Source organism: Terrapene carolina, unplaced genomic scaffold, assembly GCF_002925995.2.
Source record: "Terrapene carolina triunguis isolate 2854851 unplaced genomic scaffold, T_m_triunguis-2.0 Scaffold68, whole genome shotgun sequence".
Lineage (NCBI taxonomy): Eukaryota > Metazoa > Chordata > Testudines > Emydidae > Terrapene > Terrapene triunguis.
In genome coordinates, this window is record NW_020664419.1 from 24,951,190 (window position 1) to 24,975,565 (window position 24,376).

Genomic DNA, 24,376 nt, shown 5'->3' on the forward strand with positions numbered 1-24,376 from the left:
CCCAGCCTTCTGCCCTGCACCTCCACACACCCCACAGCCCTCTGCCCTCACCTCCCCCCAACACCCAGCCTTCTGCCCTGCACCTCCACACACCCTCTGCCCTGACCTCCCCCCAACACCCAGCCTTCTGCCCTGCACCTCCACACACACCCCAGCCTTCTGCCCTGCACCTCCCCCCAACACCCAGCCTTCTGTGCTTCACCTCCACACACATCCCAGCCCTCTGCCCTGATCTCCCCCCAACACCCAGCCTTCTGCCCTGCACCTCCACACACACACCCCAGACTTATAGAGAGAGACCTGAAAAACGTTAACATGTATTACCGGCACGCGAAACCTTAAATTAAAGTGAATAAATGAAGACTCGGCACACCACTTCTGAAAGGTTGCCTACCCCTGGTTTAAAGAGGTTTATAGATTCTTTGGGTACCAGATGTTCCAGGCATTTACTGAGCACAACATACAGTCTTGAAAGCTATTGATGTAGACCAGTGTTGGGTTCAAGCAGTTATTCCATAGAGCATAAAATCGCTAAAATGTCTTATTACATTTACTTATAATCATCATTAATTTCTTTGGTATTTCTATTACATTTATCATGCTTCAAAGTATTTCTCCAAGGAGTAAAATTACACTTCTTCTTAAGTCACTCTTATGAGTGTGGTCCCTCCTACTTCTAGTTTGTTTTAAAATGGACAAATTTAAAGCATCAAAAGCAATTACCTAAAAGTTTTTCTTAAAGATTCCTCTTAGGACACTTTCCTTGGACTTATCAAGGAGAAACAAGCATACAGCATTGTGATGGGTTCCCCCTGTGGTGCCACTTGGAACTGGGGTACCACTAAGCCCCCTGATCCACCAGCCTGGGCTCCCCCTCACACTATACTGCTGTGACAAGCTGCAGAGCCCTCCAGCCTGCACTTTCACCAGCATACATACAGGTAGGGACACACCCAGCTGCAGTTGCATGCAGGCTCTCTGACCAGCCCCTGCATAGGAAGGCTACAGCTAAGGCAACTCCCAGCTCCTCAGACACGCACCACCTCTGGAGTATAAATCTAAAATTCCTCTTCGAGTCATTGCTCGTGTCAATTCCAAGTAGATGCATGCACGCTGCATGCACAGTCGGAAGGTTTTCCCCTAGTGGTACCCGTCGGGTTGGCTGTGGAGCCCCCTGAATATCACCTTCATGGCGGTGTATATAGGTCCCTGCCAACCCGCTGCCTCTTCAATTCCCTCTTACCACCAGTGATGGTCATTGGAGTGTCTCTCTTTCTCTCTCTCTCGCCTCGGGCAAGCAATTCTCTAGCATTTTCTTTCTTTGTTTTGTAAATAGTTTTATTAGCATAGTATTGTTAGTTTTAGTGGTTAGTTAGTTAATAATTAAGGGGCTTTGTTGGGGGCTGCTCCCCCACCACGCTCTAACCTTCGGGGACTGGGGCATGCCTTGATCTCAAGGCCTCAAACCCTGTGCATCCTGTCAGAAGCCTATGCCCAGGGAAGATTCTCATGATTCCTGCTTAAAGTGCTTGGGGGAGGCCCATCAGACTGATAAGTGTAAAATCTGCAGGCGCTTTCGCCCAAGAACAAAAATGGAGAGAGACTTCAGACTTAAGCTTCTCCTTATGAAGTCGGCTCTTCGTCCCCAGCCGGCACAGCCCGTGTTGGCATCAAAACCCAGCACTTCGGTGCGGAGCACACTGTCCTCAGTACGAAAGGCCGTGGCGCTGGCAAAGGACCCGACACCCAGAGACTCGTAGCACTGCCACTCTCTGGCACCGAAGATGAGTTCGGCAGCCTCTTGGCATGGGTCACACTTGCTGGTGCCGCATAAGAAGCAAAGAAGAGCTGGGAGTGGGCGTTTGCCAACAGTCTCATAGACTCATAGACTTTAAGGTCAGAAGGGACCATTATGATCATCTAGTCTGACCTCCCACATGATGCAGGCCACAAAAGCTGACCCACCCACTCTTGGAATAATTCTTTCCCTTGACTCAGCTGTTGAAGTCCCCAAATCATGATTTAAAGACTTCAAGTCGCAGAGAATCCTCCAGCAAGCGACCCCTGCCCCATGCTGCGGAGGAAGGCGAAAAACCTCCAGGGCCTCTGCCAATCTACCCTGGAGGAAAATTCCTTCCCGACCCCAAATATGGTGATCAGCTGAACCCCGAGCATGCGAGCAAGATTCTCCAGTCAGAGTAGTAGAGCGCGATGGTGCTCGCGGAGTGCGTCCCGTGCCGGGATACTCAGCTCCTGCTCAGGCGAAACCAGCACCATTGACTCTAACCACTCAGGCGGAACCGTCGAGTCTGGTCCCATTGGACTCCCTGGCGTGGGAGAGCCAAATGAGGACGTTGGACCTGCCATCTATCTTGGACAGATTTGAGGCTGCAAGGGGCCTCATAGAGTTGATGGCCCAGCAGTCAGCGGCACTAGCACCGAACAAAGGGCCAGTTCTCTCCAAGGGCAAACCAGCCATGAGTCTGCAACAGTCCCCCTCACTTGGGCACCACTCCCCTGCACCGTCCTGCATGGCGCCCCTGTGGTCCTCACGGTCGGACTCAACCTCAGAGCCAGAGTCAGACATCTCCGGGCAGAGCTGGCACCATTCTCGTCATTCCCAGTGAGAGGAGGCACACCAGGTCCCTACGATGCCCTGGCATCCTCAATGGCAGGTTCCGACGTAATGACCTTTCTGGACCCCCTGGGTGGGCCATCAAGCCCCGGGTCCGAGCTCCAGGTTCCTGTCCATAGCCTCGGACAGGTGGGGGCCCCCTATCTTCCTCGATGGTGAGGGAACCTCCAAAAGGATAGGAGCCCGGCACCGAGGTGGTGTCGGTACTGTGCCTGCCACCATGCAGGTGACATCACTGAGGGAGGAACCCTGAGAATTGGAGGGTCAGGAGAAACCTATGCCCATGGGGGCTTCTTCATCTTCCTCCCAAGACAAGGCAGTAGTGGCCTCATCTGCCTCTTTGCCAGCCATGGACAGTAGGGCCCATCAAGAGCTGCTTAGAAGAGTAGCTCAAAACCTAGGTCTTCAGGCAGAGGAGATGTCAGAAGACATAGATTGCATGGGAGATATTCTGACACCAAAAGGGCCATTAAGGGTGGCCTTGCCGTTGATCAAGACCATTCATAATACCATGAAGACCCTGTGGCAACCCCCCGTCTCCATTTCTCTCATGGCAGAGTGGATGGAAAGGAAATACTTTGTACCCTCCAAGGGGTACAAATACCTTTTCACCCACCCTCAACCAGGTACGCTTGTCGTGGATGCAGACAAATGCCAAGGAAAGGCAAGGGCAGCAAGGTCCTACGCCAAAATCCAAAGAGGCAAGGAAGTTGGACTTTTTAGGCTGTAAGATCTATTCCACGGGGGACCTCCAGCTTCGAATTGCTAATCAGTAAATGGTGCTCAGCCGCTACAATTTTAATTCTTGGAACTCTGTCCAAGTTTAAAGAGCTCCTCCGAACAAACTCCTGATGTGACGTAGGAACTGTTCTCTAGGAGGATAAGGCAATTGCAAGGCTGCATTGGATGCGGCGCACTCGGCCACCCGCACAATGTCCACTTCCATTGTTATGCGCCGAAGCTCGTGGCTGCAGGTCTCGGGCCTCCTACCAGAGGTATCTCAGGCCATCCGAGACTTGCCCTTTGACGGCTCGGGTCTGTTTGCAGAACAGACAGATTCTAGGCTTCATAGCCTAAAAGACTCTAGGGCAACCATAAAATCCCTGGCCCTCCACACACCAGCCCCGAAGAGGAAGCATTTTAAGCTTCAGCCCCCCACCTCGCTTCTACCATTCTCAGCAGGGACAGGACTATAGCAGAAGTAATAGGTGAAAGCCCCCACAGTCCTCCTCGAACCAGGGCCAGGGCTCGATGAGGCAGTCTCCAGCTTCCAAAAAAACTTTTTTTAAGGTTCGCCCGGGAGCGACGCGCCAGTCCACATCCCGGATCCTTCCCCACCTTTTGTGAACCGTCTATCCCATTTCTACCGTGCTTGGGCCCATAGGCACCGACTTCCACTGTTCCTGGTGCGTGCTCGACCCCTGCCCCTGGCCCCGCCCCTACACCACCCTCGCCCTACCCCCAAGTCCCTGCCTCTTCTCCACCTCCTTCTCTGAGTGCGCTGCATCCCCGCTCCTCCCTGCTCCCTCCTGGAAAGTCCTAAGCGCCGCCAAACAGCTGTTTGGTGGCAGGAAGCGCTGGGAGGTAGGCGGAGGAGTGGGGATGCAGTGTGTTCGGGGGGGGGGGGGGAGTTGAGGTGAGGCTGGGGGTGACGGGAGCTTGGCTGCTGGTGGGTGCAGCGCACCAACTAATTTTTCCTCATGGGTGCTCCAGCCCTGAAGCACCCACGGAGTTGGCGCCTATGCTTGGGCTCAAATAACCTGAGACCGGAGAGTCCTGAGAACGGTAGAATTGGTATATTTTCTCCAATTCTGTTCCCTTCCACCTTCCCCCCAACTCTCCTCATCCCTCTTCAGGGATCCTTCTCACAAACAATTTCTAGTGCAGGAGGTGCAAGCACTCGTACATTTCAGGGCAGTAGAGGAGATCCCTCTAGAGTTCGGGGACAAGGGTTTCTACTCCCCGTTATTTCCTAATCCCCCGGGCTAAGGGTGGGCTCAGGCCTATTTTAGACCTGCGAAACCTCCACAAATTCATGAAGAAGTTGAAGTTCCACTTGGTCTCCCTGGCCTCCATCATTCCCTCTCTGGATCCAAGGGACTGGTATGCCGCCCTCGACATGTATTTTCACGTCTCCATACTTTCATCCCACAGAAGATTTCTTCAATTTGTTGTAAACCATCTCCACTATCAGTTCAAGGTCCTCCGCTTCAGCCTTTCGGCGGCCCCTCAGGTGTTCACCAAGTGCATGGCGGTCGTGGTGACCTACCTACGGAAGCAGCAGGTGCAGGTATTTCCCTACCTGGACGACTGGCTAATCAAGGGCCAATCTCAAGCCCAAGTGGAGGACCATGTGAGCCTGGTGCATATGAGGTTCCTCAGGCTTGGCCTCATTCTGAACGTGGCAAAGTCAACTGTAACCCCCACTAAGAGGATAGAGTTTATCGGAGCCCTGCTAGACTTCACCCAGGCCAGGGATTTCCTTCCTTCCGTCCTGGCCGTGAGTGCCATCATAAAAGATCTCAGCAGATTCCCCACCACAACGGTGCAGAATTGCCTAAAATTAGTCAGACACATGGCTGCTTGCACATATGTGGTACAGCATGCCAGACTGCGACTTCGTCCCCTTTAGGCTTGGCTGGCCCGAGTTTACAGACTGAACCAAGATCACCTAGACAGACTGATCACTCTTACCCCTCAGGTTCTTGAGTCCCTTCGGTAGTGGCTCAACGCACAAACAGTATGTGCAGGAATACCCTTCTCCAAACCTCAGCCAACGCTGTCATTAGTCACAGATGTGTCAGCGATGGGATGGGGAGCGCACTTAAGCGATCTCAGGACTCAGGTTCTTTGGTCCCAGGCAGAACTTTCACTGCATATCAACATAAAGGAGCTGCGCACAGTGTGCCTTGCTTGCCAGACTTTTCAAACCCATCTTTAGGGCAGATGTGTATCAGTACTGACAAACAGCACCACAGCGATATTCTATATAAGCAGACAGGGTGGGGTGCTTGCTCCTCAGGAAGCCCTCAAGTTGTGGGAATTTTGCATCGCCCACTTGATACAATTGGAGGCCTCGTACCTTCCAGGTTCGCAGAACGAACTGGCCGACTGCCTCAGCAGGTCCTTTCACGGCCACAAGTGGTCTCTTCACCCGGATGTCACCATCAGCATTTTCCAAAGGTGGGGCTCTCCACAGATAGACCTGTTCACGACACGGCACAACAGGAAGCGTCAGCAGTTTTGTTCCTTCCTGAATCGCAGCCAGGGCTTGCTCGCGGGCACCTATTGTATGCATTCCCACTCATCCACAAAGTCCTCCTCAAGGTCCGACAAGACAAAACTTCATTTAATCTTGATAGCACCAGCGTGGCCATGTCAGCTCTGGTTCACCATACACTGGACATGTCCATGGATACGCCTATAATCCTGCCCCTGGTTCCGGACTTGATCACCCAGTACCACGGCTGCCTCCAGCACCCAAACCTGGAGTCTCTCCACCTCACGGCATGGAAACTCCATGGCTAAACCCGTTGGAGCTTGCATGCTCAGACTCGGTTAGGGAGGTTCTCCTTGGCAGCAGAAAGCCTTCCACTCGCACCGCTTACCTGGCTAAGTGGAAGAGGTTTTCAGTTTGGTCGCTTCAGAAGGGCACTCCTCCATTGCAGGCCTCGATTTCCTGCATCCTGGACTATTTACTCCAGTTAAAACAGCAGGGGTTGGCAGCATCATCAATAAAGGTTCACCTCGCTGCGATTTTGGCTTTCCACCCCAGCTCAGCAGGCCGCTCAGTGTTTGCTAAACCTATGGTTGGCCGTTTTCTCAAGGGTCTAGACAGACTGTACCCTCAAGTAAGACAGCCGATTCCCCCATGGGATCTCAATTTGGTGCTCTCTAGGCTGATGGGCTCTCCCTTCGAGCCCTTGGCAACTTGCTCTCTCTCCTTTACCTATCTTGGAAGGTAGCGTTCCAAGTGGCTATAACATCGGACAGAAGAGTGTCTGAGCTCAAGGCTCTGACATCCAAACCCCCTTATACAAGGTACAGTTACGACCACAACCGGCTTTCCTCCCAAAGGTAGTTTCACAATTTCATGCGAATCAGGACATCTTTCTGCCGGTGTTTTGCCTCAAGCCGCATGCTAATGACAGGGAACACATGCTCCATTCCCTGGATGTTAGACACGCTAGCATTTTACATTGAGCGATCAAAGCCATTTAGAAGGTCAACACAGCTCTTCGTTGCCATTGCCCAGAGGATGAAAGGTCTTCTTGTCTCATACCATAGAATCTCTTCTTGGATCATGGCCTGTATCAGGACGTGCTATTGTAACGCCAACAGAACCCGGTCGTTGGCAGGGGGATCGAACCTGGGACCCCTGGAGCTTAGTGCATGAGCCTCTACCACATGAGCTAAAAGCCAACTGGCTGTTAGCTAAGGCTGTAGAGCAAACTCATTAATCTCTCTCTGTCTAAGTAGTCTTGGTGCCACTAGATGGGACACCACCACATGCAGGAGGTGTATGGGTTACACTATGACCTGGCAAAAATACCAGCTCCAACATTGACAGTGCACTCCACAGGAGCGCAAGCTTCCTCTGCAGCGTTCCTGGCACAGGTTCCCATTCAGGATATCTGCAGGGCAGCGACATGGTCTTCGCACTATGCCATCATTCAGCAGGCTAGAGATGATTCCACATTTGGTAGAGCAGTGGTTCAGTCTGCAAATCTGTGAACTCTGACCCCTCCTCCAGGGGACTGTGTGGGAGTCACCTACTTGGAATTGACATGAGCAATCACTTGAAGAAAAATGGTTACCTACCTTTCATAACTGTTGTTCTTTGAGATGTGTTGTTCGTGTCCATTCCAAGACCCACCCACCGCCCATCTCTCGGAGTATCCGGCAAGAAGGAACTGAAGAGATGGCAGGTCAGCAGTCACCTATCTACACCGCCATGAAGGCGCCACTCCAGGGGGCTCCACAGCCGACCTGACGGGTACCACTAGGGGCAAACCTTCAACAACTGTGCATGCGGTGCGCACACACCTACTTGTAATGGACATGATCAACACATCTCGAAGAACGACAGTTACAAAAGGTAGGTAACTGTTTTTTATACCGTCTTGTGCTGCACAGGGAAATGTACAGCGTAAGCTCATAAAATTTACCCCCTCCCTCAATGTGGATAGGAATATGAAACAGCCTTTGCCCCTGGGTTATGATTCCCACACACTTCATTCCAACTCACTGGTTTAGATAAAGCAAAAACAAGTTTATTAACTACAGAAGATAGATATAAAGTGATTATAAGTGATAGCAAACAGATCAAAGAAGATTAACTTTGCAAATAAACAAAAAATGCAAATTAAGCTTAACATACTAAATAAATTGGATATGAATAGCAGATTCTCACCCTGAGAGATGATACAAGCAGGCTACAGATTCTTAAGGAGCAAGCTGCACTTGCTTTGCAGCTTGGAATCCCCAGGTGTTTCTTTCACAAGCTAAAAATCCCTTTAGCCTGGGTCCAGCACTTCCGCCAGTTCAGTCTTTGTTCCTCAGGTGAAGAACACCAGATGATGTCACTCCCTGCCTTATTTAGCTTTTGCATATGGTGGGAACCCTTTGTTCCCACACCAGTCTGTGGGAAAATACTGACATCCCAAAATGGAGTCTAGAGACATGGTCTCATCACATGTCCTTGTAGAGTCATAGCAGACATTACTCTGAGTCTGTCTGTAGCATTCTCAGGAAAGCTCCCCAGGTGGGAGATAAGCTTCTCCTAAGGCCTATTGTTTATTTCTTAATTGCCCATTGCCCTGAATAGGCTCTTCCACACCCACTACCTAGACTGAAAGCATAGTGGGCATTACCCCGGTGTAATTACATTTGAAATACAGATATAGTCAATATTCATAACTTCAGATACAAAAATGATACATGCATATAAATAAGATAATGACATTCAGCTACTCATAACTTTTCCAATGACACCTCACATGACTTATCTTGCATAAAATACATTATAATTATGTCATAATCATATCATAATAATATCACTGCAAAAAATATGGGGTGCAGTGTCACAAACATTACTTAGTTAAAATCCTAAAATTTAGTTCTTTGAGGTCTCACTAGAAAGAGTGCATACTTAGCAAGATAACATTTCGTTACTTATATTAAAGACAAAGATAAATCAACCTCTGAAATCTCTCTCTTTCTTCTAAGTCTTGGTAACCATGGAGGCAGGGAGAAGCTGTCCACATGGCAAGTACAAGTGTCTGGTAGCACGTCTGGAGTTCGACAGCTTCTTTGATGAGTTCAGCAAAATCTGAGGTTCCACTTGGTGACCTCCAGTTTTATACCTTCTTTTCAGGGATTATTGGAGGTTGGCAGCTTTTTTATTTCTACTGGACACTTGTTAACCAGCTTTCTGATTTCTAGTCCCCAGTTTTCCTGCTACTTCCATAGATATCCAGTAGGTAGTTTTGATATATAACAAATTTTTTGGTTCTTTTCTTTGTCAGAGGTTTTTTACATTTTATTCATTTCAAAGATTGTATTTTGTATTGAGCACCCTATTAATTAGAATTCCCCTTTTAAGAATTTTTTAATATTTTAAGACTATACACGGCTTAGGTGTTTATGCTTCCTTATGCCATATAATTCATAAAATTTCTACAATGCAACAATAATTTAGAAAGAAAACAGTTCTTTATAATTCCACAGAATTTGGTGAACATAGTCATACGTTCTTTGATTATACTGTGACGGGTTGGATCACAGAACCCCCCTTGGGAGCTGCCACCCGATGTGCCAAGACTACTTCTACCCCTGCCTTCCCTGCCAGTTCGGGGCCCCAGCATCCCTGTCTTGTTGAGCCAGACACTCCCGTCTGCTCCAACAAAGACCCAGGGTCTGAATTACTTGCCCCAAAGCTGCAGGTTTACCTGAAAGCAACTAACAGAAGTGTGCTTGTTTCTAACACTCAGATGTCCAACTCCCAATGGGGTCTAAACCCAAATAAATCCATTTTACCCTGTATAAAGCTTATGCAGGGTAAACTCATAAATTGTTCGCCCTCCATAACACTGATAGAGAGAGATGCACGGCTGTTTGCTCCCCCAGGGATTAATACATACTCTGAGTAAATTAATAAGTAAAAAGTGGTTTTATTAAATACAAATAGTAGGATTTAAGTGGTTCCAAGTAGTAACAGACAGAACAAAGTAAGTCACCAAGCAAAATAAAATAAAACGCGCAAATCTATGTCTAATCAAACTGAATACAGATAAGATCCTCACCAGTTCCAGAATGCTCCCTTTTACAGACTATTCTCCTTTTCCTGGGGTGCAGCGATCACTCACACGCTTTGCACACTGTCCTTTGTTCCAGTTTCTTTCAAGTATCCTGGGGGGTGGAGAGGCTCTCTCTTTAGCCAGCTGAAGACAAAATGGAGGGGTCTCCCACGGGCTTAAATAGACTTTCTTTTTGTGGGTGGAGACCCCCTCCCCTCTCCTATGCAAAGTCCAGCTCCAAGATGGAGTTTAGGAGTCACCTGGGAAAGTCACATGTCCATGCATGACTCATAGTTTCTTACCAGGTAGCAGCCATGGGTCACATGCTACCTTGAAGGTCCTCAACTAGACTTCTTATGTGGATTGGAGCATTCCAAGATTCATTGTCCTTTAAGTGTCTCTTGATTAGGTACTTAACTTCAACATTTCTTTCTCCAGGAACTGACCAAATGCTCTACTACGGTTATTTAGAAATCAAATCAGTACACAGCCAATATTCATAACTTCGAATACAAAAATGATATATGCATCCAAATAGGATTAATAGATTCAGTAGATCATAACCTTTGAGATATGTTGCATGGCATATGTAGTATAAAACACCTTCTAAGCATATTTCCATAAAGCCTTATGGGAGGTGCCATCACATATACCTAATATCTTTCATTTCACATTCTTCAAAGCTTACAATAAAATAAGAAATATTGAAGGACCTAGACAAATTATCCACATATAGAAAGATGGTATAGCTGATTGATAAGGCAGACACAGTACAGTTTTTAATTTGGAGTGAAAACGCGTGTTGGACTTTTGTGGGGTATAAGGAATTTTGGCCCATGTAACCTTCAGTTTCTTTGGTTCAGACAGCAAGAGGGAGGGATAGCTCAGTGGTTTGAGCATTGGCCTGCTAAACCCAGGGTTGTGAGCTCAATCCTTGAGGGGACCACTTAGGTATCTGGGGCAAAATCAGTACTTGGTCCTTTTAGTGAAGGCAGGGGGCTGGACTCGATGACCTTTCAAGGTCCCTTCCAGTTCTTGGAGATAGGATATCTCCATTAATTTATTTTTTATTTATTTAAGTTATTTCTACCTTGCATAAATTCTATAGTTTTCATACTCCTTTGTGACTTGGTTAACTCTCAGAACATTATGGGTTTGTCTGCATAGGAAAACATCCTCTTTTTCTATATATTCTATATCCTTGTTTAATCTTCTGGGTGGACTTTTTTTAGCCATGCAAAGGCTCTATCCATATATAAATGTATAAAATGGTCTCTGTATTAATCCATTGGACAAGCGTAGTTAAAATATATTGTTTAAACATTCCAGATCAGTTCCCTGGAAAATTCTGATTCAAACTTCACTTATCTCAGTTCCACGGTCAAGATGAAGTGTGGATTGCTGGTTTCCTATTATTTTTGGTTAGATTGAGATAGACATTACTTAGGGGTAAACAAAGGTACATACTGTAACCTTGGTTGTGTCCTTGATAGGGGAATAGATTGGTAGATTTTTCTGATTTAAGGCCAGAAGGAATTATAGTTAACACACTCAAGGGCATATTTGAAATCTGTACATCTCACAGGAGGCAGTGTTCCCTCTAGTTTGATCTAATGCCAAAGCCCCCCTCCCATTGTATCTTATGAGAAAAACTACAAGAAGAGATCTTTGCACTGTTGAGTATTGGTACCATAGAAGGTGGTGCCAGAACTTTACTGAAGGAAAAGGTGTTTTCTGGTATTCACTTATTCCCAAATAGAATGGTGTCCTGTGCACTCTGAAAATGAAACAAATACTTTGTGAAGATAAAGTTCCAGATGATTGCTCTGGGAAGTATTATCACTACTCTAAACCAGGAGGACTAGTTTGGGGCCTTAGATCTTCAAGATGCTTATGTCTACATTTCAATAAGAGAAGACACAGAATATGTCTCAGTGTACTTTCAGTCACTACCAGTATAAGATGCACTGCCCTCTGAGTATTCAATGATCCCAAGAGTATTCACCAAGTGCTTGGTGGTGGTAGTAGTTTAACATCATGATTGAGGCCTGCAGGTGTTATCTATATCTGGACAATTGGCTCATAAAATCAAATCATTTCAGAAGTTAAGGTTTTTTCTAACTACCAGCCCTGAGATTCAGTATGGAATCTTAAACTGGGATTTGACATATTTACATATTATGAAACAAATAAATAGGTCCCTCCAAATTGGCAGCCCATTGTGCATAGGCATTCGGTGCGATGGATGTTGTAAAGATTTAGTAAAAAAAACCTGCCCCAAAAAGCTTAGTCTCAAGTACAAGAATTCCAAGCAGTCCTGTCTCCCCCAACATAGTGAGCTCACAGGTCCCATTTGTCCCCCTTGTGCACTAGGTCCAATCGTGCTCAGGATCAGTTTGCCCAGTACAGAGCAGAATACTGAAGCCAATAAAAACTACAGCTTCCCTTACACTTATATACTGTTGTCAGGGTTCCCCCCACACACACACTCTGAACTCTGGGGTACAGATGTGGGGACCTGCATGAAAGACCCCCTAATCTTATATTCTACCAGTTTAGGTTAAAACATCCCCAAGGCACAAATTCCTTTCCTTGTCCTTGGACGGTATTTTGCTGCCACCATCAAGTGGTTTACACAAAAATTCAGGGAAGGATCACTCGGAATCCCTGTCCCCCCAAAATATCCCCCCAAACCCTTTCACCCCCTTTCCTGGGGAGGCTTGAGAATAATATACCAACCAGTTGCCTTAACAATGTGACCAGACCCTTTGTCTTCAGGACACTGAAATCAATCAGGTTCTTAAAAGAAGAACTTTATTGATAAAGAAAAAAGTAAAAGAATCACACCTGCAAAATCAGAATGGAAGGTAACTTTACATGGTGATACAAAAATTTAAAACACAGAAGATTCCCCTCTGGGCTCAGCTTCACAATTATGAAAACAGGAATGAAACTATCTCTGTAGCATAGGGAAATTCACAAGACAAAACAAAAGATAACCTAATGCATCTCCTTGCCCTACTCACAGTTTCTGTGGTTTTAGATGGATTATTCCAGTATATTTTCAGGAGATATTGTACCTGCTTGGCTTCTCTCTCCATCCGGAGAGGGAACAACACACACAACAAAAACAAATCCTTCTCCCCCAGATTTGAAAGTATCTTCTTTTCTCATTGGTCCTTCTGGGCAGGTGCCAACTAGGTTATTTGAACTGCTTAATCTTTTACAGGTAAGGCAACCCAGTACAGCTGCCAAGCATACATAAAGGTTGCTACCCTTCCCCCTATATTCATGACAACTGTATTTACATTGGGGTCTGGCCACCATATTATTTTTCCTGAAATATTTTAAATTAGAAATTATTAAGTAGTAATATATTCCAAAACATGAGCCAATAAAAGATATTACCTCACCCACCTTGTCTCTCTAATATCGTGGGACTGACACAGCTGCAACAACACTTCATACAGTATTAGTCTTTTGTTTCATACCTCAAAGGAACACAAGATCTTCAGTTAAATACCATATTAGAACTTTCTCTGTATATTGTGATAATGCTTATTTTGATTGATTGTTAATATTTCAGTTATTAATCTTATCCAATTTTCTTTAACTATTTAGAATGGAAACCCTCAAAATCCCTATTGCAATGGAATTGATGGTGTAATGGAGGCATATTATAGAAGTTTAAAATCTGTACAGCTTTATGGACCAACAAACTTTGCTCCAGTAATTAATCATGTCGCAAGGTAAGTATTCCAACAGTTGCTTTGGAGAAACCGAATACATTGACATCATATTACCAATATAATTATTCCATTGAAAAGACAAACAGTAGTAGGACATTAATGTTGAAAAATCAAGCATTCAATTGTCAGGAAATAGAGTTAAGGTTGAAAGTTAAATCTTAATTTTCTGCCTTCATGTGCAATCATTAGCATGTGATCTTTCCATATATAATTATATATTGTTTCTCAAATAATTAAATTATTCAAATAGTAATTTCTTTTATAACATTCTGTACAGTAAACATAGGGATCCTCGGTCTCTTTTCAGTTAAACTTGTTTCACTGAAGAGGGAATTTGGCCTCACTTTTTCACTAGGAGGGTGGTGAAGCACTGGAATTAGTTACCTAGGGAGGTGGTGGAATCTCCTTCCTTAGAGGTTTTTACGGTCAGGCTTGACAACTCCCTGGTTGGAATGATTTAGCTGGGGATTGGTCCTGCTTTCAGCAGGGGGTTGGACTAGATGACCTCCTGAGGTCCCTTCCAAACCTGATATTCTATGATTCAATGATTCATTCTGTACTATTGTGTAATAAAGACAGGTCCTGGTCCCTCTCCCAGACCATTTGTTCTACTTCAGAAGCACAGAGGACCTGGAAAGTTGCCTTAGTTTGGCCCTTGAGGAGTCTCTGGTGCCCTAGAGGCCAGCTTAGTGGGGTGCAGTTGAGAAGAGATGTGACTGGCGTGTGTTGCGCTTTGGTAATACCTGGCCAGTGAAGGGCTCTTTGGTGGCCATTACAAGCCAGCATAATTTAGAACCAATCTCAGGCTGATCCAGATTTATACTGAGGGCATGGTGTATGCAAAGGTGGCTTAAACCCATCTTTGCTCTTCTCCTCTCCTCCTTGGTAGCAAGTAGATAATCTTGTGCAGCTGAGGATCTGGCATCTGATCTGATAAAATGACATTTTAGGAGATTAAATATTTTAATTGTATTAAATGTTTATTTTTCATTTGTCTCATTTTGCTGTTTTAGCACCTTCACCTATTTTGAGGAAAAACAAAGTATGTTACAATTAGTTGTCTGAAAAATGGAAAAACATTTCACAAAAAAAATTCAATTTTTTGTAGTTTGTTTTACGAGGTCTTAAGTGGAAGAATTTAAGGTTTTACCAAACTTTTTTTTTTTTATTTTGAATTTTAAAATGTTCATTTCCTCTCTTCCTCCTCTTCACCCCCCCTTCTTCTTTTTTCCCTTTTTGCCACAGAATACAATAATATGAATAACTTTCAGGGGGGTTGGGTGGGTTGGTTAGTTGAACTTTGCTACTTTTCCTTTTGCTTCTCCAACTTTTCCGAAGTTGAGTAGATTTGAGAAGTTAGAGGGGGCAAAAGGAAAAATTAAATTAAAAAGAGAGAAATGGAAAAAATCTAGACAAGCACACTATGTCATTCGGTGACCGAAAGGAAAAAAGGCACAGAAAGAGAAAAAAACAAAATGTTGAAAATTTTATATTTTGAAAATTTCTTGTTCAGTGAAAATCCAGAAAACTTAGAGAAAAATTAGAAAAATGGAATAAATATATTCAAAAGAGAAGTGAGAAGGTGCTTGGAATCTTTCTGAACTATTGTCTCTCATCTGTATGTTAGGAACAATTTTTCCATTATGAAGAGAGATATTTTATAACTTCCGACTTCACCAAACTAAGTTATATAGTAGAGAATACTTGGTCCCTTTCCTCCAAAACATAAGATAGATATGAGAAATATACCAGTTAAGAGTTCTACTGAGTTGATACATGCTTTAATCCCCAGTGTGGCTGATTGGCACCTTACTCAAATGGACTCTCAGATCTGTTTGTCTTTCTGCTGATTGGGGAAGGGATGATGTAGTGTTGTAACATTGTCATCAGAAGTACTCCTGCATTTCTGAAGAGAATTTCTGTGAAAAAAACTAAAACGAAAAGTAAGGATGATGGCCAAAAAGTGGAGTCATTAGTGCAGGACAGGTTTGTGCTTCCTGTAGCCAGGGAAGGTCTCTGTTGCAGAGCTGTAACAAAGCATTTTAGCACCTGTGGTGATCAATCATATTTGCGCTCCCTAGAGGTGCCACATGGGGGACATGCAGGATCACATCCCCCCCCCTCCCAGAATTCTGCCTCCCATTTAGCACAGCGGTTTTCAAACTGTAGGGCGCACCTTCCATGTGAAATGCACCCCACAGTTTGAAAACCGTTGCCTTCTGCCAGGGGCCAGCAGATCCGAAGCTGGTGGAAGCCACCCAGTCTGCTCAGGCCCCTGGCTCTTCGTGCTGTGGAAGCCGAAGTGCTGGCTGGCTGCCCGGCAGCCCTCCCTGCCCTGTTTCCCAAGTCAGGCCACCTCTGCGCAGCTGGGCGCTTTCCAGGCAGAGTGGTGGCACTGCTCCGAGCTCCTGAAACCTTCTTGTCTCTGCCCGAAGGAGCTTGGTGCCGGCCAGCAACACCCCCTGCAACCAGCCCCTGTCCATGAAGCCTGGCTGCCATAAGATGCTCCCCAAGGTGCTCCCTGGAGTACTCATTCCCCTTGGGCACCTGCTCACAGCAGCCCAGTCACACCCCACTTGCTGCCCAGGGGCGTTCCATTGCAGCCAGGTCACACTCACCACACACCCTACACACAGTGGAACTGCCCCTTGCTCCCCTTGGCTGCTGGGCTTGCAGTCACACAGCCTGAGCTCAGCCATGTGAGCCTGGTGCCCAGCCCAGGAACTGGGGGCAGGCAGCTGCTGGCAGGTGAATTCGCTCCTGCCAGCTCCAGAAACCAAGGCCTTGAGAACAGAGCAACCCCTAGGGTTACCATATTTCAAATTTCCAAATAAAGCACACTAACCGGGGGGGGGGGATTCTGAAGGGGTGTCTGTGTGCTGGGAGGGACATTTGGGGGGTATTTGGAGGGTACTGGAGGGGGTAACTGTGACGGGGCTGATGCTGCTGAGCCCAATCCTGTGCTGCCCCATTTTTGCGCCCATGCCAGCTCTGCGCCCTGAGCAGCTGCCCTTCTCGCCCCTCCCTAGTTGTGGCCCTGTTCTGTTGGAAAGGACACCATACGACACAGCAGTGCCTGGAACTTCCCCTCACCATTCCCTCAGAGGTTAAGGGATTGAGATGGGAATTCTAGACAGCCCAGAAGACTAGCTGGCAGAGAAGATAAGCAGAGGACACTCAGCAGCAGCCACATATTCCTGATCCCTCTTCCTCTTATTGGTCCTGTCCAAGATCCTCAGTAGGACTATTTCTGTAAATATTCATTCTCCTTTTCACCATGATATCACTCAGATTAACCTTGAAGTTCATGGTAGAATAGAGAGAAGAAGGTGTTTTTTGCCTGCACCCAGAATCTCAAGTTCAGAATGACTCTGTGGAGGACAAATCATGCAGTTTTGGGATCATGATTAGCCATACAAAAGACAGTAATATACAAGATATAGATAATCTATCTCCAATCAGTAATATTAGGAGTTCATCCAAAAGCTTTAGCACCAGTAATCTTACAGGATGAGTAACTTCGTATTACAGTAGACTTCATCCTTCACCAATATTTGTTCTTCTTCGAGTGCTTGCTCATGTCCATTCCAGTGTAGGTGTGCATGTGCTGCATGTACCACTGCCAGAAAGTTTTTCCCTCAGTGGTATCCGTCAGATTGTCTCTGGTGTCCCCTGGAGTCACGCCCTCCTGGCACCGTATATAGGGATCTGCCAAGCTGCCACCCTTTCAGTTCCTTCTTTCCACATGTCATGGTTGCTGGAGCTTCTTCTCGTTCTTGCTGTTGCAAGTACTCTCCCCGATAGACTTTGTTTTTCCTGCATATAGTTGAAAAATTAGTAGTTAATTGCTACAGTTAGTATTAGTTAGTAGTAATAAAGTAGGACCCCCTCTTAACGGGATTCTCCCTTGTCCCTGTCACAGGGGCATGCCTCAGTCTAAGGGCTTCATGCCATGTGAGGCTTGCTACAAGCCTATGCCCATTAGCGACCCCGACTCAGCTTGCCTCAAGTGCCTTGGGGAATCTCACCTGTGTGACCGCTGCAGAGTTTGTAAAGGGTTCAAACTCTGTAGCCAGAAAGAAAGAGACCAAAGGGTGCCATTGGACTCTCCTCTGAGAGAGAGCCGTAGGCGCACAGGACTGGCACTTCCATCTATACCAGAGGCGTTCCAGGCAGCACAGGACCTGATTTCCCTACTGTACCACTATCCGACACCAGGCATGAACCAGCGCTGGAGGTGAGAGCAGCTAAGGCACTGAGATCCCAGGTGCCGTCGAAGGGGAAACCAGCAATTGATGCCGCAGCACCAGTCACCCCCCTTTTGGCACCACTCGCTGGTACCGTCTGGCACCGCTTCCCCATGGTCATCGGGGAGTGAATCCTCACCCTCAGATTCAGAGCCGGAATCCTGCAGCTCCCACAGGAGCCGGCACCGGTCTGACCAACACTACTTGATGGCGGATATGGGCCAGGGGGTTTCCACCAATTGCCTGGCTGGCACAGACACCGATGCCTGTGCAATGACTATTTTGGACTCCTTTGGCTTTTCATAAGACCCAAGAATCTCAGTCAAGGAGGTCATACTCTGTTGCATCGGAGGGTAGAGGCTCACCATCTCCTCCTGTGGTACAGGAACAGGGCCCAGGTACTGAGCCCGGTACCATACCTCCGGGACAGGCACCATGGGGTCTGCTAGGTGCTGATGGACAGGAGCAAGGCCTGGTACCGGTCCTAGCATCCTCTTCCTCCTCCTCAGATAAGGTGGTAGTGGGAACCTCCATTGCACTCACACAGGATGACCACAGGATGCACCAAGATCTACTAAGGAGGCTAGCCCAAAACCTGGGGATCCAGGTGGAGGAGATTGCAGTGACCTCCCGTGCCCTAGTGGACATCTTGACTCCTTCGGTCCCCTCACGGGTAGGTTTGCCTATGGATAGTGCCATCCTAGAGCCTGTTAAGGCACGGTGTCAAACTCCAGCCTCCTTTCAACCCATGGCAAAAAGGGTGGTGAGGAAATATTTTGTACCACGGAAGGGCTTTGACTAACTATATACCGATCTTCCTCCAGAGTCGTTCGTGGGAGAAGCAGGGGCACCAGGGACCTACCCCCCAAGGCAAAGGACACCAAGAAGCTGGACCTCTTTGGCAGAAAGATCTACTCCAAAGAGGCTCCAACTTCATATTGCCAACCAGCAGGTGTTCCTTAGCCATTATGACTTTAACTCCTGGGGCGCAATGTCAAAATTTAAGGAGTTGCTACCACAGGAATTCAGGGCTGAGTTCTCGGTTCTAGTCAAGGAAGGCAGAGCGGTGGCGCAAGTAGCACTGGACATGGCCAACTCAGCTACTTGGGTCATGGCTTCGGCTATGGCTATGAGAAGAAGCTTGAAGCTGCAGACCTCGAGTCTCCCGCATGAAGTACAGCAAACTATCCAGGGCCTCCCATTTGAGGGCATTTCACTCTTTTCGGCGCAGACAGACTCCAAGCTCCACAGCTTGAAGAACTCCAGGACCAGTTTCTGGGAAGTCTCTGGGACTGCACACACTGGCCCCACTGAGAAAGTATTTTAAGCCCCAACCTCTGCCTCATTTCTATCAGCCTCAGTCGAGGCAGGATTATAATAGGAGGCGTGGCAGGAGCTACAAGAGGAGGCCTCCTTCCGAACACTTGTTGGCCCATGGAGCTATTACAATCGTCAGACAATCATCTGGTTCTAAACAGGCCTTTTGAGGGTGCGTCCAAGGATGCCGTACCATAACAGTGTCAGGATCCAACCGCCCCGATTTATGTGGACCAGCTATCCCATTTCTATTGGGCATGGGCCCATATCACTCAGATCGCTGGGTGATACACATGATAGGACTGGGATACACTCTGGAGTTCAGTTTTTCCCGTCCTTCCTGCCCTCCCTTCACGTCCCTCTTCAGGGAGCCTTCTCATGAGAAACTCCTGATTCAAGAAGTGCAAATGCTCCCTGCAAGTGGGAGTGGTAGAGGAAGTTCCTCCAGAGCTAAAGGGCAAGGGGTTTTACTCCTGATATTTCCTAATCCCGAAGACCAGTGGTGGTCTCAGACCCATACTGGACCTGCAAAACCTCAACAAATTCATGAAGAAGCTAAAGTTCCACAGGGTCTCCTTGACTTCCATTATCCCCTCTCTGGATCCAGGAGACTGGTATGCCGCCTTCAACTTAAAGGATGCCTATTTTCATATTTCAATCTTCCAAGGCCATAGAAGATTCCTTCATTTCATTGTGGGTCAAGTACACTACCAATTCACAGTTCTTCCATTCGGCCTGTCAGCAGCCATTCAGGTTTTCAGGAAGTGCATGGCAGTGGTCGTGGCCTTCCTAAGAAAACAAAGGGTGCAGGTGTACCATGACTGCTTGATCAGAGGTCGGACCTGGGCTCAGGTGAAGGCAGACATACAATTGTTACTGTTAACCTTCCAGAAGTTAGGGCTTTTGTTAAACATGCAGAAATCGACTCTTTCTCACATCCAGAGGATAGAGTTCATAGGAGCAGTCCTCGATTCAATCCAAGCCAGATCCTTTCTACCGGATGCCAGATTCCAGACCCTAAACTAGATCATAGAGAGCCTCAGAAAACTGCCCATCACCATAGTGAGAAACTGTCTGAAGTTCTTGGGGCATATGGCATAATGCACGTATGTGATGAAGCGCACGACGTTGTGACTCAAACCTCTTCAGGCCTGGCTAGTGTCAGGGTACCGACCAGGTCAGGATCGCTTGGACAGGGTGGTCACAATTCCCCCCCTCGCTGATTGCCTCCCTCTTACGGTGGCTGGATCCGGGGGTAGTATGCACAGGTGTTCCATTCACAAAACCTCAGCTGTCAATGTCTCTAGTCATCAATGTTTCCACGCTGGGTTGGGGAGCTCACCTGAGGATCCTCAGGACTCAAGGCCTCTGGTCCCAGGAGGAGCTCTTGCTACACATCAATGTGAGAGAACTCAGAGCGGTGTGCCTCGCCTGCCAAATGTTCCAGCCCCACCTGAAAGGCAAGTGTATGTCAGTGCTTACAGACACATGACAGCGATGTTCTGTATAAACAGACAGGGTGGAGCGTGATCCCCTCACCTATGCCAGGAAGCCCTCCGCCTCTGGGAAATCTGCATAACCCACTCGATCCACCTCAAAGTCTCCTATCTTCCAAGGGCCCAGAATGACTTAGTGGATTGTCTCAGCAGATCCTTCTCTAATCACAAGTAGTCCATTCGCCCAGATGTCGTGAAGAATATGTTCCAGAGGTGGGGAAATCCCCAGATAGACCTGTTTGCAACGAAGTGCAACAGAAAGTGTCTGCAGTTCTGTTCCTTTCAGAAGCACCGTGTGGGCTCGATCACAGACCTGTTTCTTCTCCCTTGGAAGGACCATCTCTTCTATGCATTCCCTCCCATTCTGCTCATACACAAGGTCCTGCTGAAGACCAGAAGGGAAAGAGCGAGTGTGATCCTGATCGCACTAGCCTGGCCACATCAGCACTGGTTCACCACTCTTCTGGACTTCTTGGTAGAAACACCAATCACCCTATCTCCATTTCCGGATCTAATCTCTCAGGATCATGGACGCCTATATCATCCAAATCTTGAGTCTCTCCATCTCACAGCCTGGAAGCTTCATGGCTGAATTCCTTGGAGGTAACATACACTCATAGAACTGGAAGGGACCTCAAGAGGTCATCTGGTCCAGTCCCCTGCACTCAAGGCAGGACTAAGTATTATCTAGACCATCCCTGACAGGTGTTTGTCCAACCTGCTCCAATGATGGAGATTCCACAACCTCCCTAGGCAATTTATTCCAGTGCTTAACCACTCTGACAGTTCGGAAGCTTTTCCTAATGTCCAACCTAAACCGCCCTTGCTGTAATTTAAGTCCATTGCTTCTTGTCCTATCCTCAGAGGTTAAGAAGAACAATTTTTCTCCCTCCTCCTTGTAACAAACTTTTATGTACTTGAAAACTGTTATCATGTCCCCTCTCAGTCTTCTCTTCTACAGACTAAACAAACCCAATTTTTTCAATCTTCCCTCATAGGTCATGTTTTCTAGACCTTTAATCATTTTTGTTGCTCTTCTCTGGACTTTCTCCAATTTGTTCACATCTTTCCTGAAATGTGGTGCCCAGAACTGGACATAATACTCCAGTTCAGGCCTAATCAGTGCAGAGTAGATTGGAAGAATTATTTCTCGTGTCTTGCTTACAATACTCCTGCTAATACATCGCAGAATTATGTTTGCTTTTTTTGCAACAGCGTTACACTGTTGACTCATATTTAGCTTGTGATCCACCATGACCCCCAGGTCCCTTTCTGCAGTACTCCTTCCTCGGCAGTCATTTCCCATTTTGTATGTGTGTAACTGATTGTTCCTTCCTAAGTGGAGTACTTTGCATTTGTCCATATTGAATTTCATCATATTTACTTCAGACCATTTCTCCAGTTGTCCAGATCATTTTGAATTTTAATCCTATCTTCCAAAGCGCTTGCATCCCCTCCCAGCTTGGTATTGTCCGCAAACTTTAAGCGTACGCTCTATGCCATTATCTAAATCATTGATGAAGATATTGAACAGAAGCAGACCCAGAACCAATCCCTGCAGGACCCCACTCGTTATGCCCTTCCAGCATGACTGTGAACCACTGATGATTACTCTCTGGGAACAATTTTCCAACCAGTTATGCACCCACCTTATAATAACTCCATGTAGGTTGTATTTCCCTAATTTGTTTATGAGAAGGTCACGCGAGACGGTATCAAAAGCCTTACTAAAGTCAAAATCTACCGCTTCTCTCCGCCCCCCCCCCCCCCCCACAAGGCTTGTTACCTTGTCAAAGAAAGCTAACAGGTTAGTTTGACACAATCTGTTCTTGACAAATCCATGCTGACTGTTACTTATCACCTCATTATCTTCTAAGTGTTTGAAAATTGATTTCTTAATTATTTGCTCCATTATCTTTCCGAGTACAGAAGTTAAGCTGACTGGTCTGTAATTCCCCGGGTTGTCCTTATTTCCCTTTTTATAGATGGGCACTATATTTGCCCTTTTCCAGTCTTCTGGAATATCTCCCATCTTCCATGACTTTTCAAAGATAATTGCCAATGGCTCAGATATCTCCTCAGTCAGCTCCGTGAGTATTCTAGGATGCATTGCTAACATGCCCAGGTCCAGTTCAAGAAGTTCTTTTAGGGAGCAGAAAGCCACTCACCATGGCCATGTACCTGGCAAAATGGAAAAGGTTCTCGATCTGTGCAGAAAGAGGTCTCGCTCTCCCAAAAATCAGCACCATGTATTCTGAGCTGTTTGCTACATCTGAAACAACAAGGGCTATTGGTATCTTCAATTAGAGTACACCTGGAAGAAATTTCAGCTTTTCACCCAGGGGTGAACAGTAGGTCCATTTTTTCTAGTCATTCTGTAGCCACTTTCTTAAGGGACTAGATAGGCTATACCCACAAGTGCAGCAGCTGATCCCTCCCTGGGACCTTACCTTGGTACTGTCAAGATTCACAGGACCCCCCATTCAAGCCCATGGCAATATGCTCTTTACTTGTTGTGAAAGGTGGCCTTCCTTGTGGCCCTCACCTTACCCAGGAGTGTCTTGGAGATTAGGGCCCTCACATCAGAGCCTCCATACACAGTCTTCTTCAAGGATAAGGTCCAGCTGTGCCCTCACCCAGCCTCCCAAAGGCAGTGTCGCAGTTCCACAATAACCAGGACGTTTTTTCTCCCAGTCTTGTACCCAAGAACACACACAAGTAGCCAGGAGCAGAGGCTCCACTTGCTAGATGTCAGGCAAGCACTGGCCTTCTACATAGAAAGAACCAAATCATTTAGGAAGACTCCTGAGTTCTTTGTGGCAGTGGCTGACAGGATGAAAGTCTTAGTCCAGAGAATTTCATTGTGGATCACTTCTTGTATCTACGCATGCTACGACCTGGCAAAAGTCCCTGCTCCAGCCCCGACAGCACATTTCACAAGGGTGCAAGCATCTTCAGCTGCGTTTGTGGCACAGGTTCCCATCCATGATATCTGTAGAGCGGCAACATGGTCTTCTGGCCACACCTTCGCAACTCACTATGCCATCATGCAGCATGCCAGAGACAATGCTGGATTTGACAGAGCGGTGCTACAGTCTGCTTGTTGTTGAACTCTGAACCCACCTCCTACATCTTTCGGAGTCATCTACATTGGAATGGACATGAGCAAGCACTCAAAGAAGAGAAGACAGTTACTAACCTTCCGTAACTGTTGTTCTTTGAGATTTGTTGCTCATGTGCATTCCAAAACCTGCACTCCTACTCATCTGTCAGAGTTAGCCGTCAACAGGGAACTGAAGAGTTGGCGGGGTGGCAGATCCCTATATACAGCGCCATGAGGGTGCGACTCCAGGAGGCACCAGAGTCGACCCAATGGATATCGCTGAGGGAAAAACTTTCCGCCGGCGGTGCATGCCGCGCACGCATAGCTACATTGGAATGCACATGAGTAACACATCTCAAAGTGCAACAGTTACAGAAGGTTAGTAATCATCTTTTTTCCATTGGAGAAGTTTACAGTACAGTGGCAGGCTCTTCAGATTAGGAAGGTGCCATGTTTTTTTCTCAAAGATCATGGTGGTCATTGCAACAAAACCAAGGAAGAACAAAATTGTATTTCTCTACCACTTGTAGA

The 24,376-nt window shown here is 46.8% G+C and overlaps 1 protein-coding gene across 1 annotated transcript in view; it reads left to right on the plus strand.

Annotated features, from left to right (window-relative positions):
• CPNE8 (copine 8) overlaps positions 1–24,376 on the plus strand; it is a 258,293-nt gene that overhangs the window by 193,893 nt on the left and 40,024 nt on the right. Inside the window, exons 15-17 of the mRNA XM_029910832.1 lie at positions 3,193–3,361; positions 4,790–4,925; positions 13,555–13,682. Of these exons, the coding sequence (XP_029766692.1) occupies positions 3,193–3,361; positions 4,790–4,925; positions 13,555–13,682 (433 nt within the window). The remainder of the gene's footprint in view (positions 1–3,192; positions 3,362–4,789; positions 4,926–13,554; positions 13,683–24,376) is intronic.